General features: G+C 37.8%; 1 protein-coding gene across 1 annotated transcript in view; it reads left to right on the top strand.

Annotated features, from left to right (window-relative positions):
* The window catches only part of CDH2 (cadherin 2, type 1, N-cadherin (neuronal)), a 296,341-nt gene that overhangs the window by 43,528 nt on the left and 239,539 nt on the right, over positions 1-13,274 (top strand). The window contains exon 2 of the mRNA XM_006895029.1: positions 19-130. Within this exon, the coding sequence (XP_006895091.1) occupies positions 19-130 (112 nt within the window). The remainder of the gene's footprint in view (positions 1-18; positions 131-13,274) is intronic.

Consider the following 13,274-nt stretch of genomic DNA (forward strand, 5'->3'; position numbering starts at 1 on the left):
TTTTCTCTTGTGTTGCAGGCGTCTGTGGAGGTTGCTGGTGAAATCGCATTATGCAAGACTGGATTCCCTGAAGATGTTTACAGTGCCGTCTTACCCGAGGATGTGCACGAAGGGCAGCCTCTTCTCAATGGTACCATCTCAAAAGATCTATTTCTACACCTAGTGCTTTGTGCTCTTGAAACAAATTAGCCTTTAAAACAGTGTCTCCATCGTCTCTGCCATATAACAAATAGGAATTTTTCACCATCACTCTTAATGAGTCTATAGGGACATTATTTTGAGGTGACAGAAGAGTTCACGAATCTCTCATGTTCATAATTGGAAGGCTTGCGATTTCTGAAACACATCACATTTCTTCCTTTTTAAATCTGCAGTAAAAGCCTTAACAGAGTCAACTTTTACTATTTTTTATTCATGCAGTTTAATTATTTTGAGTTGTCGTATGGAACCAAGCATCTAGTTCCAGTGGATTTTAGAAATGGTTGCTTGCGAAAATTCTTTTGGTATTTGGAATTTAAAGACAAAATTAAAGCAACATTATGTTTGATAAAATGTGCCAATTGTTACTAATAAGCCAAACTATACCATATATGTTTAATGAATAAAGTCTCAATGAAGACACAGAAGTTCTATATTTTTATTATGACATTCTTTACTAGATAGCTAAGTTAGTCATATAGCATATGTATAATTTAAATATAGATTCACTTCTTATTTAAATATGGATCAAGTTCATTATAGCTCTTTTATGAAAATATTTGCCAACAAGTCTAGGGGAAAAAGTCTCCTGTAAACATTGAATATCAAAAGCAAAATTGAAACCCCTTTCATTCTAATCGAAAGCAAATGAAATTTTGGTTCGTAGTATATTCATCGTCGTCTTTCTTATTACATTGTTGAACTGTGAAAGCAAGAAGAATTGATTAGTAAGTTGTATTTAAATTTTAATTCCCCACAAATCTTGCATATCTCTGAGGCAGTTTTAGAGAGCTGCTTTGAAAATATCTGTGCAACCTCAGCTAATTAATTTACACAGAGCTCCACCACACAGCCTTAATTGAAGTGGTTCCACAGCACTGACAAACCTTGGTGGTAAGGTACTTAAGAGTAACATAAATAGAGGACTTTGAAATGGAAATGGTCTGTTAACGGGAAAGTTCTTTGGTACAGGTTATCATTTGTTTTAATTCTTATTCCAATTAGGACTTGCTTACAACTGTGTTCCATTTCTAAAGTCCATTTCTTTTCCTAGGATGTCCTTTTGTCCCTGCATTATGGCATGGTATTTAATGAGTTAGCATTTGAGGTATCAATCTGTCTTAATACTGAGTTGCTATATCTCATCAAGTGGGTAATAACTGACATGATGAAGATACTGTTGTAATTATGTGCAACTTTTGCTTATCTTAATAGGAGTTCTGGTTTCTTAGGAAAGTGTTATTTTCCTTACATCTGTAAACCACAATTTGGCATTCTGGGGCTGGTGATCTGCAAATACTGTGTGACCTGGTCCAAAAGATGTTGATTCGGTTCTGCAGAATAATTAACATAGAAAATGATCACAGCAGTTTGTTGTGTTTTTTGCAAAGGTTGGAGAGTTCCTTTTCAATGGGTGGGTCCTTCTTCTCTTACTCCCTTTTCCTAAAAGCTTACATTTTGTTAGTAACACGATAAAAACATGGTTCAGCACTAGAAATCATTGACTCAAGATTAATTATGTTGAAATGCTGCAGAGCTTTGAAAATGGAAAGCTACTTTTCTTGTTATTAGATAATGCTGATGATAATAGAAATTGAGCATAGCTACTTGCGACTGAGCACTTTTGTAGTAAAACTGAGAAATTTGGGATTTTTATTAGAGTTGTAAATGTGAAAGATGGAGAATATTGTTGACTTGATGTATCAGCCAGCAGTGAGACGTGTGCATAGTAATTTCATGGTGGAATTCCTACAGTCATAGTATGTCCACTTCTGACTATTTTTAGTTTGTAATCTTTATTTCTTTTCTTCTTTATTGGTTTTTCATATAACATACCACTGCCTTTTAAAAAAATAAATTTCTTGTCAGAATACGTTAAAGAACATGTGTTTTATTTTATATTTTTAAAGGACATGTATTTTAAATCTTTAATATATAACCATTGTAAAGCATTGAAACAAGGTCAAAATATTGATGATTAGAAAATAATTTTTTTAGAAGGAAGAATACCGAACACAGACTTGTATGAACTAGCAACTTTATATTTTACAAGATTATTATCATTGGTTAATGTTTCTTTTGTTGCATTGTTACTCTAAAAATTTTACATGGTGTCATCTTTGTGAAGTTCTGTGGGGAATATTCTCAAGCCTCACACAATTAATTACTCAAGTCAACTACTTGGCTAGAATTCTATCTGTGGTTTACAAATATTGTGTATTTCATTAAGTCCCTTCATTTTGTGTATCTACTGCAGGTGAAAGAATCTGTTGTTAGACTAACCAGACTGGTCACTTTTGCTATGACTTTATGTCCCATAGTGTTTTCTAAAAAGAAATGATTGTTGGATCATTTTTGATACATGAAACAAATGCATCAATTCTCCAAAACATTTGCTTCATGGTGTGTTCTGCTATAGAAATGTTGACATTAGGGTTCATGAACCCTTGTGGTGTTGTCCATGGGTAATTGTACAGCTAACTCAGAGTCTTTCGGGCACTTTGAATCCATCTGACGCTCCTTGGGAGAAAAATGGACCATCTTCTCCTACCTGATTTATGGACTTGAAAACCGGAGGGTGAGCGATGAATTGGTTCTGAGTCAGCAGCAGTGAAGGAGATTGTTGCCATTTAGTGTGCAAGAATCTTAACTCCTCCTTCCTGATCTTTAATTTCCAACGGAAGCATTTTGTGAGAGGAGGAAGAACCTTTCTGATGTGATGGTATCATACGGCTCTCTAGGGTATGTCCTTTGCACTGGTCCTGTACAAAAGTTTGGAATTTTAGTATACAGGTGCCGTGAATACTGAAGATCTTTCAACAGAGAATGCTTGAAAAATATGAAGTAATTGATAGGGATATGTTATGCTTGCTCTTGGTGCTGTTGAGTCAGATCCACCTCATAGTTGACCCTCCGGCAGGTTTTTAGAAGCTGCAAATAACATGAGAGGAGATTGCCAGACCTCCTTATCCCATAGAGCACCTGGTAGACCACGTCTCTTCAGCGTGGCAGTGAAATTTGTTACCCACAAGGCCACCAAAGGCTCCTTAATACAAATATAAAGAGATTTTAATGCTGTTAGAAAACCTATACAGAAGAACCAGTATGAAATGTCAAAACAGGAATGCCATTTAGAGAGCACTGCCTTCTTCCTAACCTATTTAATTTTTTGTTCTGTTGATTTTATAGGAAGAAAGAACCAAATGAATCACTTATATTACTCCAGTTGCGGTTCTGGTTCTCGTTAGTATGTTTTTAATATAAATATAAAGAGGATGGATATATTTGTGATTACTCTTTAAATTTTTTTCCATATGTCTATTTCCACTCTTAAAATACTTTAGGACTTAAAAAAATGCTGATGTAGCCGTTGGCTCCATTTTGTTAGCTAAAGCAGATTGTACTTAACAGTGCCTCTATTTTTGAATATTTAGGTTGTTTTCTGTTTTTCTCTCTTATGTATAATGCTGCTGTGGAGATTCTTTTCAGAGAACTTGGACATTTCTTGAGGGATTTGTCATCAAAAGTAGAATTACTAGCTCAAAGACAATGTAGTTTTAAGATATTTTTAAAACAGAAATAAAACGATCTTATTACATCCTCAATATTTAATTTTATAATATAGTTCATATTGCTGTTTTACTGGTGAGAAGCAGACATTCTCTTTTATTATGTGGTTGTTTTTACTTTGATGTTAAGTTTGTTATTTTCTTTCTGTATGACATTATTTCTTTCACTGTTGAGAATATACCCAGCAAAGCACAGACCAGTTCAATAGTTGGCACATCTACTAATTAGTGATGTTGTTTATTGATTGCATTCTTTAGATTGTGTAACCATTCTCATCCTTTCCTTAGTTAGATATCTTCTGTTTACATCAGTTCACTGCCCTTTATGGTTTTTATGTAACCTTTCCAGTTGCTGTTGCCAACTGTATATCAGTCTGCATGAGATCAAAAGAGCATAATGTTCAGGAAGACATTTTTACTGTGTAAGCTAAACTACTTATTTTTTGAGAAGTGGGAAGAAAGAATTATTTTTATTTCTTCTTAATTTTTGTGTTGTTCAGAATATACACAGCAAGACATATACAGTTCATCCATTTTTACACGTAACATTTAAGGACACTATTCAAGGTGTGGAAGAATTCTCACTCCCTTTTTCTAAGTTATGCCTTCCTCATTAACATAAATTCCCTGCCCCTAAGACACCAAATTGTTGCAGTTTCCATTGGTTTTTTTTTATCCCATAGAAATAGTTCTTAAAAGAACAAGACCATTATTGTAGAATGAGTATGAGGATCCAAGGGGTGAGGGGAGGAGCAGAGGGGTGAGGATACGAAGGAGGTTGTTAATCATCGGGTTGTACAATTTGATGGTTTGGGTGGTGGTGAAGGAAGTGGGAGAGATCTGGTGTGAAAAACAATGTATTAGAACTTTGTAATAAACCAGTATAAAATTAAAAATAAAAAGAAAGAACAAGATGCTCTCAGAACGGTTACATTTTTTTTAAGAAAAACAACAAGACTTAGAGGAGTATTTTTATTTAAAGATTAAAGGTGTTTGATTTTAACAACATTATTATAATTATAATATTATTATTAATATTTGGAATAATTTTATTATTAGGAATAATTCTAGTGAGTTATGAAGAAACTTACTGAGTTGATGAGTTTTCCCAAAAATTTTAATGAAGTTATGTTCAACAACAATAAAAAATACATCAGCAGAATTATTAACTACTATTAGGCAAAGAACCAAGGAGCTCTGGTGGTCTAGTGGCAAGAAGCTGCACTGCAATCCTGAAGGCTTGTAGTTTGAGAGGCCCCCATCTGCTCTGCTGGAGAAAGATGGGCCATGTCTTTCCATGCATTTAACTGCCTCAGAAAATTACCTGGAGGGTCAGCTGTGGGTTGGTTCCCACTCTGTGGTACACAGCAGCAACAACAACAACAGGCAGAGAATCAGGATGATACCAAAAGCAACATGCAGCATTAAAAAAAGAATCTTAAAGGGTTTATTAAGGGAGCTCTGGTGGCATAATCCATAGGGTGCTGTGCTGCTACTCCAAAGGGAGCACCTCTGGTGGTTCGAATCCACCAGCAGCTCCTCAGTAGAAGGATGGTCAGTTTCATCCTGTGCAGTTTACAACCTCCAAAAACCCACTAGAGAATCGGCTATGAGTTGGTTCTGGTTCAATGGCAATTAGTCAATCAGTTAATTAGAGGTTTTCTCAAAGCAGTAATTTCAGGGGCTCGTCTGTCCTCCATGGCTCTAGAAAGCATAGAACGTATGAGAATTTAAAATTCCATTCTGTGTTCTCTCTCCTTGTGGTCAGTATCGTTCTATGGAATCTTTGATCACAGTGTTCTAGTCTTACGCATTGCAAAGGAGGCAGTTTTAATATACTCAGGCAGTTATTTTTGCCTTATATTTTTCTGTTCTGCTTTTAAAAGCATTTATTACGAAAACCTTCATATTTACATATCAGCATGGTGATACTCAGAAAAGTGTTGTCTTTCCCCAAGATTGGAGAACCCTTTACACTGCATGGTTCATTAGCAACAGCCCTGGAGTTAAACCCCAGGTTCCACGATCCCTAATGCAGTAGCTATAGATTGCTGGTGGTGAGGATATAAACACCCTGCTGGCCACACACAGGGACAGGTGAAGTCTAGCTCTCTAGGAGTCTTTGGGCAAGTTCATCTTAAAATAAGTCACCTTTCTTACCTACTCAACCTGATGAGTTGTGTGTTACTAGATTATTTTGGGGAATTGATGACTAAAAGGCTAAAAACTACCTCCATTATTTAAAAAGAATTAACTTTCGCCCAATGTCACCGTAAGTATTTTGAACAGACCTGGTTAGAAGCAGTAAAAGCTAAAGCTTTGAAAAATATTATTTGGGCTTAACATTTAACTTGCACTCCACTGAGCTAGAAAAAAATTGCTTGTGGTAACACATTACTTGAAAATAAAATAACTGCAATCATAAATTTTCGTTCTGTCACCAACAGTGTATCTGACACCATGAAGTAACAACCACACTGTGACATTGCAGAGGGTTTGGGCTGTTTTTAGTGTGGATGCCAAGAGTGATATTCCTGAGTGTTGTGCATTAGTGGTCTTACATGCTTAGGCATTTCACTACGTAAACTTCTCCAAATCTGGTCAACATAAATAGCAACCTGCAATTACCCTGATTATTTTCAGTAATCCATTTATACTTACCAACTCTGGGCAGTACATGATGATTATTTTCAGCTAGATGGAATTTGATTTAGATTCATTTACTTGCTGATTGAGGCTTGTCTACATTTATGAGAAAGCTGCAGTATGGAATCTTTAAAGTACTGAAATATTTTTATTAGTTTTAATAGGGCTGTACAACTGTGCGATAATGTGGTTTAATAATATGGTTATTTTTCTGCTTATGATAACAAGTTTACCCTGAATATTTTTGTGTGAAAGGCATTGTTACTCAGTTGTAAGCAATAAACAAAGCAGATCATTGCCATCAAGCCAGAAATTACTCGCAGCTAACGGTGTAAGGGATTTTCAGAGGCTACGAATTGTCCGTCTTTCTCTTGTGGAAAAGCTAGTGGATTTGAATTGCTTGCCTTGCCGTTGGTGGCACAGCTCCCTCTCCAGTAGACCACCAGAGATCCCTGAATTGTAAAGCAGTTTCATTTCCTTCCAATCTCACAACCAAGAAATGTATGTTAAAAAGAAGTCAGTTAAAAAAAATAAAAAAATAAATAAAGAAGTCAGTAGTTCTACTCATGCCATACTTGAGGTTATATTAACAAACAGACCCCTAAATAGTTAAAAACCTGTGTTATGATTGAAAATCTTTTTCCCCCTTTCTGCCCTTTTAGACACTTTAGGTAGCATCTAGAAGAGAGAACATAAACACGATAAATAATAAATAATATATTCCATCTGCCTTGAGGTTTGTGATCCTGATGAAATGATCATAGTCTAGTGTGTGATATATTTTTTCATTTTATTTTTCTCTACATCCCTAAGTGAAGTAGAGAAAAATAAAGCAGCAAAGGGAAATAGGGAGAATGTGCGTTCTTGTGGCTTAAGTAGGATGGTTTTGGGTCTATGATTGAGAAAGAAGATAGTTGAGCTAAAATTAGAAGAGAGTGATGGTTCAAGAGCTGTCAGTGTGGGAAGATGATCGTTCAACACAAAGTATTGATACATTCAAGGGAATGTTGAAGATGTGGCAATGGCCTTCAGGAGACTGAAGAGGCCAGAAGAAAGGGCTGGCTATTAGAAGATGCGATGAGATGAGACTAGAGAGGTAACACAGGCCAGTTTGTATTGTCAGTGTTGACCACTGAAAGGAATTTTACTTTGGTCATGAGGAGATGAAAAGCCCAGTTTTTGTTTTTGTTTTGAGGGAAATTAACTGAGGAATGATGAACTAACTTATAGTACAGGCTGAGAATAGACCAAATGGGACAAAACGAGACGAGGCCCATTGTCATTGCTGGGTACTGTCAGGATGACCATGACTCACAGCGACCTTGTGAACAACAGATAGGCCCTGCCCTGCGCCAAGCTTCATGATCTCTGTGCTACTCAAGCAAGTTGTGACAGTCCCTGTGGCAGTCCACGCTGCTGGAGTCTTTGACTTGGTCAAATGTGGTAGCAATAAAGACTCCGAACCGATTGGATTCTAGAATACTGTGAACGAGGAGCTGCCAGGGATTTGATGGAATTAGGATGAGACAGTGGTATGTTGTCTGAACATAGACAAAGATGGAGTTGTTACTCTTTGAGATGAAGAAGATTGAGGCAGTGTAACAGATTTGGAGGGAAGACGAAGAGCTGGACTTGAATCTGCTGGGATACGTTCTAGAAATGACAGAGAGATGTTTATATATGAGGCTGAGCTTCATACAAAAGGCTGGCCTGCAGAGAGCGATGTGTCAGTAATTAAAGCCAGGACACAGGATAAAATCAGGAAGGAATGTCAAAAACACTAAATAATTTTTTAAATTAATTTTAATGAAAGTTTACAGAGATTTAGGGTTTCCAGTCATCCGTTGTTGCATTTTTCTACCTGCTCACCTCCTCCCCCCTAATTCCCTCTTGTCCTTGAAAAGTAAAAGAAAAACTCTTTCATTGTTATGCAATCCCTCCCCCCAAGTCCACTCCACTGTGCAGCCTTCATTCTGGACTCCTGTCATAACAATAATACCCAGTCATACATCCCTTTTAAACAGCTCTCTCCCTCTTCTGTTTCAGTACAATATACATCATTCCTCCCCTCCTTCTCTTTCTTTCCTCAATCCTGATGTCAGTTCTGTTTTGCAACAGTGGCACTATGCAGTATTTGTCCTTTTGTGACTGAGATATTTCACTCAGCATAATGTCCTCCGGGGTCATACATTTTACATAATATTTCATTAATTCCTTCGTTTTCAGTGCTGCTTAGTATTCCATTGTGTAAAAACACTAATTTTTTTTAAACTCATTAGTATTTAATTGGAGCCTACGCCTATCTGACTCTCCAGCGAGTTTATGGAAGCTAACAGTTAGCTCTGTTGGAGCTGATGGTGAATTTGAACTGGCTGCCTTTGACAGTACCCAGCAACAACAATAACAGCAGTCTTTAGGTTAGAAGTTCAACTCCCTGTGGACTAAGAAACCAGAGTTTCCATTAATTGAGTGTAAGGAAGGGGGAGGAGTATCAAGGAAATGGTTTCAATATTGAGCTCCCGAGCACGTCCATGTTGGGAAGTCAAGATGAGAAGAAGTGGGGGCAGCACCTTTCTCCTGAGTCTGAAGGAGTGATCACTGAGGTAGGAGAAGAGTCAGTGGGGTTTGATGTCCTGGAAGGCAAGCAAGAACGGTTTCAGTGGTGCAGGAGTGATCATCATACCAGATGTTTCTATCGAGAAGTGAACTGAGAATTCAAAATCGATTGAGTAACCTGGAGCTAATTGTCTTTTACAAGAACTGATGATGTGAAGCAGTAAAAACTTGATTACAGAACATTCAACAGAGACATGATACACTCAGATTTAGTTTCAGTTAAAGAGAAGAGGGGGAATAGTTTAGGAAGTAGAGTCAGCCAGCTGTTTTTTCAAGATGGAGTTAACGTGTTTGTATAGTTAGAGCAGAGAATCAAGAAGAGAATGAAAAAGCAATGGCAAAAAAGACAAAACAATTGCTAGAAAAATCTTGGGGAGAGAATGATCTTGGATTAGGCACCAGAAATAAGATCAAGTGGAACTTAGAACTCTTTTTTGATAGATTCTGCAGACATTTCTGTGTACCTGCATTTGGGAATCACTAACATATTTTGTCGAGTCATTCCTAAAATGGTTAAAAACTCTTTGTTTCAGCATACTGGCTTCATGTCAACACAAGGTTTTCTCTGCAGAAAAGGCAGATCGGATAAAAATGAAACTGTGGTTCGTGTTCGATGATGTAAAGAGGATTTTCATTGCCGTAGCATCCTTGACAGATGGCCATCCAGTTTCTGTGAGAATACTATCGCCACTCCTTCCCTCCTAGTGACAAGCAGAATACTCCCCTCCAGAAATCTGCACCATTTTTAGAGAGTTCTAACTGTGAGAAATGATTTTTTACAAAGTTGAACAGAAACATATGTCCCTAAAATTTGTCTCCATGGGTGCCCATCCCATCTTTTGGCACCACACAACAAATCAGCCCTCTTGTGTCTGAGGGCCTTCATCCCATCATTTATTCATGCAACTAGCATTTTTGAGCATCTGCCATGTGGCAGGAAATTTTTTGAGGTATCAGGCTGTGGTGATCAACAAGAGAAGAAAAATCTTTGTCATAGAATTTCCATTCTAGAGATCTTTCAGAGACTTGGGGCTAATTGTCCTGGCTTCTGAACTCTTCTCTGCCTCTGACTGAACATCAGATGGTCTCTTCTGTGAATTTAGAGTTTTCTGGCTTACCCTTGCCTTTCAGATCAAGCAAGCTGAGGTTATATATCTGAATTCTTCCAGTTCAGGCACTTTCTCCCCTTTAAAGTAGATGCTGTCTTTCTCCTCGAGCATCCTAAGGTGAAGTTGGCTTGATTTGTAGCAGCATCACTTTGTTGACTCCTATGCATGTGATTAACAGAAACTTGAGGTGCTTTTCCAATGAAGTGCTTGTCATCTTGCCCTTGTAAAATTGTTTTTCAAGAGCAGATAAATGTAGACATCTATGTTGATTTTTTTTCCAGGTACCTTTAGCTTCAGCACTATTTGGAAGTTCCACTAGTATCCCAAACATAAGAGGAATCAGGAATCAGTTGCAAGTACTTTTAAAAAACTCACATTTGTTTGCTTCCTTTCCTCCTTCACAGCAACACCCCTGTTCAGAATGAAGAAGCCAGAGAGTCTGCACCCAGTTCCCAAATGAGAACCCCACAAGTGAATAAGACATTTTGTTTAATCACCATTGCCCTGCATAATCTGGTCCCCACTGGATCATTTTCATTTCCTTCACCTGCTCCCCCCACCAACCAAACTGTGCAGCCCTGCAACTGCATCCCTGCAATTCTCATCCCTGCCCATCCTCACCCTTCTGCTCCCAACCCTCACCTCCTTGTATCCCCAACATGTTTTTCCCAATAAAATTTAAAAAACAAACAGACAAAATACACACACACAAAACTCACATTTGAATAAAGGCATATACACACAAATAGCAGTTTTAGATACTGTCAGGTCAACAGAGGAAATCTATCTGCTGCCCTTTACATCATTAAATCAAATGATTAAATGATCACAAATGAGCCCATGCATTTTCATCTACAGTCATTCCAGGACATGTATTAAGACTTTAAGTTTCTTTCATTGTATCTTCTAATGTCAAACACTGGAGGAAAAAAAGCTTATTGCAGATATGAAAATATAAATAACCAGGGACTTTAGACTATGCCAATTACTAGTTTCTGATCCCTGCTTAGAAAAAAAAAAAGATACTGCAACAGAACAAGAAAATGATCTATTTTAGAGAATGCAAATATCTTATTAAAACATATCCACAGCTGTTAAAAGGCCCCACTTCATCTTGTGGACTTTTATGTTAATAGATTGCTGTCCCTTAAACTGACAGAGCAGAGAGCAAAGATGAATCCCTTCTGCTGTTCACAGATAGGAACACTTTTCTTCCTTTATTTTGCCTTGAGTAACGTTGTGTTTGGAACCTTGTGTCTACAGGGTCTAAAGTTTCTTTCTTTAATTGTTCATCAGTCAGTCTTTTGTCGGTCACTGTGGCTAGGATTTACTCGTTCTGTTGGCCCAGTGGTGAGGAGTTACACTGCTAATCCAAAGGCAGAGGGTTGGACAGTCTCCAACCATGTGACTTAAAGCTTCTGGAAAACCCACTAGAAGGTCAGCTGTCACTTGGTCTTAACTTGGGAGCAGTTGAGTTTTTTGAAGGTGAAAAAATCACTGATACTTTGATCTATTGTTTTTCTTTTTTGGGGGTGGCTTATTTACCTTTTATGAATTTTTTGTTTTGCTGTCACTTAATGAAAAACAAACACAACAAAAATAAGCAAACATTTTTTGTTGTTGTTGATTACCCTCAAGTCGAGCACAACACTTAGAGACCCTATGAACAAAAGGCCTGAAGCCTTGCTATAACTATAAACATTTATCAAAATTCATAGAGTTTCTGGAGGCATGTTGTTTAGGAAGTGGATACCATTTCTGATGGTAACAATCATACTCTATTTCTTATCAAGAATGAAGTGAATTCCAGCTCCTTTTGACGAAGTGGCCTTCACACCCCAGTGTGGACTCTATCCTGTGTCTCACTTTTAGTGTCCCGTTCCCGGTGACTGGGCTGTCATTTCACCTGGCTTTATGATTTCTGTTAGTGTGAAGAAATACCCAGATCTCATTTACTGACATTTACTGGTAAATGATACTGCACTGGTTAGATGCTTTTCTTCTTTTAGCTCAATTTTTCTTCCTATAATTGTATTTAAAACAGTCCCATTCTCCTTTTGACTTTTTAAAAACTGATTTCATTGATTTTCAGAGATGAGCATGATTGATGAAATATGGAATCCTAGCCTCACCCCAGATACTCAGGCCTGGGGCTTCGGGACGTGGATTTCTCTATATATACACACAAGCCGTTCTGATACAGATGGTCTTGGAGCCACATTTCCACACCAGAAATACAAATCTTCTCCAATTACATTTCTTCTGGGTTTAGACAGTCAAACCACATTCGCCCAGATGGATTTTTGGAGGTGTTATACTTTGGAAGCGGTATGTTACCACTCATTTCTTGCCTTAAATGGTAACCTATTTTCTGCCTTTGCTTGTTTGCACAGATACTACCAGCTTCTAAAGTACACACTGAAGAAATCTTTGTTTGTATGGGAATAATTGAAATGTGTACGGATATATGAATATATTTTCAAACATCTGGTTATTGGTTTCACCAGATGCTCAAACGAGGAGACAATTGAGGTCTAATAAATTGAGAGTAAGAGTCCCTGTTGGAAAAAAACAAACAAACAAACAAAAAAACCCAAAAAATAAAATTAAAAAAAAGAGTCCCTGTTGGAACTACTGCTGCTCTACTTTTTGCCCCTAAGTGGGAACCAACTCATTGCTGACCCCCCAGTGGGTTTGTAGAGGCTGTAAACAGCGTGTCAGGAGGCAGCTCATCTTTCTCTAGTGGAGCACTTAGTAGATTCTAACCATTTGATGTACCTGAAAGTTGTTGTTATGTGCCGTCAACTCGCCTGCGACTCATAGCAACCCTCCCTCCGTATAGTAGGTCTGAAGTCTGCCCTGTCCTGAGCCAGTTAGTTTCACTGACTCCGATACACCTACCCCCATTGCCCTAGTTACTGTGTCACTTCATTTCATCCAGGGTCTTTCTCTCCTGTGCAGTCCCTCCACCTTTCCGAGCATGGTGTCCTTCTCCAAGGACCATTCTCTCCTAGCCAAATGCTCAAAGTATGTGAGACAGAGCTTCAAAATCCTAGCCTCCAAGTGTTGGTTTAATTCTCTCCAAGAGAGACCTATTTGTCTTCTTGGAGGTCTGTGGTATGTTCAAGACTCTTCT

Source organism: Elephantulus edwardii, unplaced genomic scaffold (assembly GCF_000299155.1).
Source record: "Elephantulus edwardii isolate Elephantulus edwardi_28Jun2011 unplaced genomic scaffold, EleEdw1.0 scaffold00155, whole genome shotgun sequence".
Classification (NCBI taxonomy): Eukaryota; Metazoa; Chordata; class Mammalia; order Macroscelidea; family Macroscelididae; genus Elephantulus; species Elephantulus edwardii.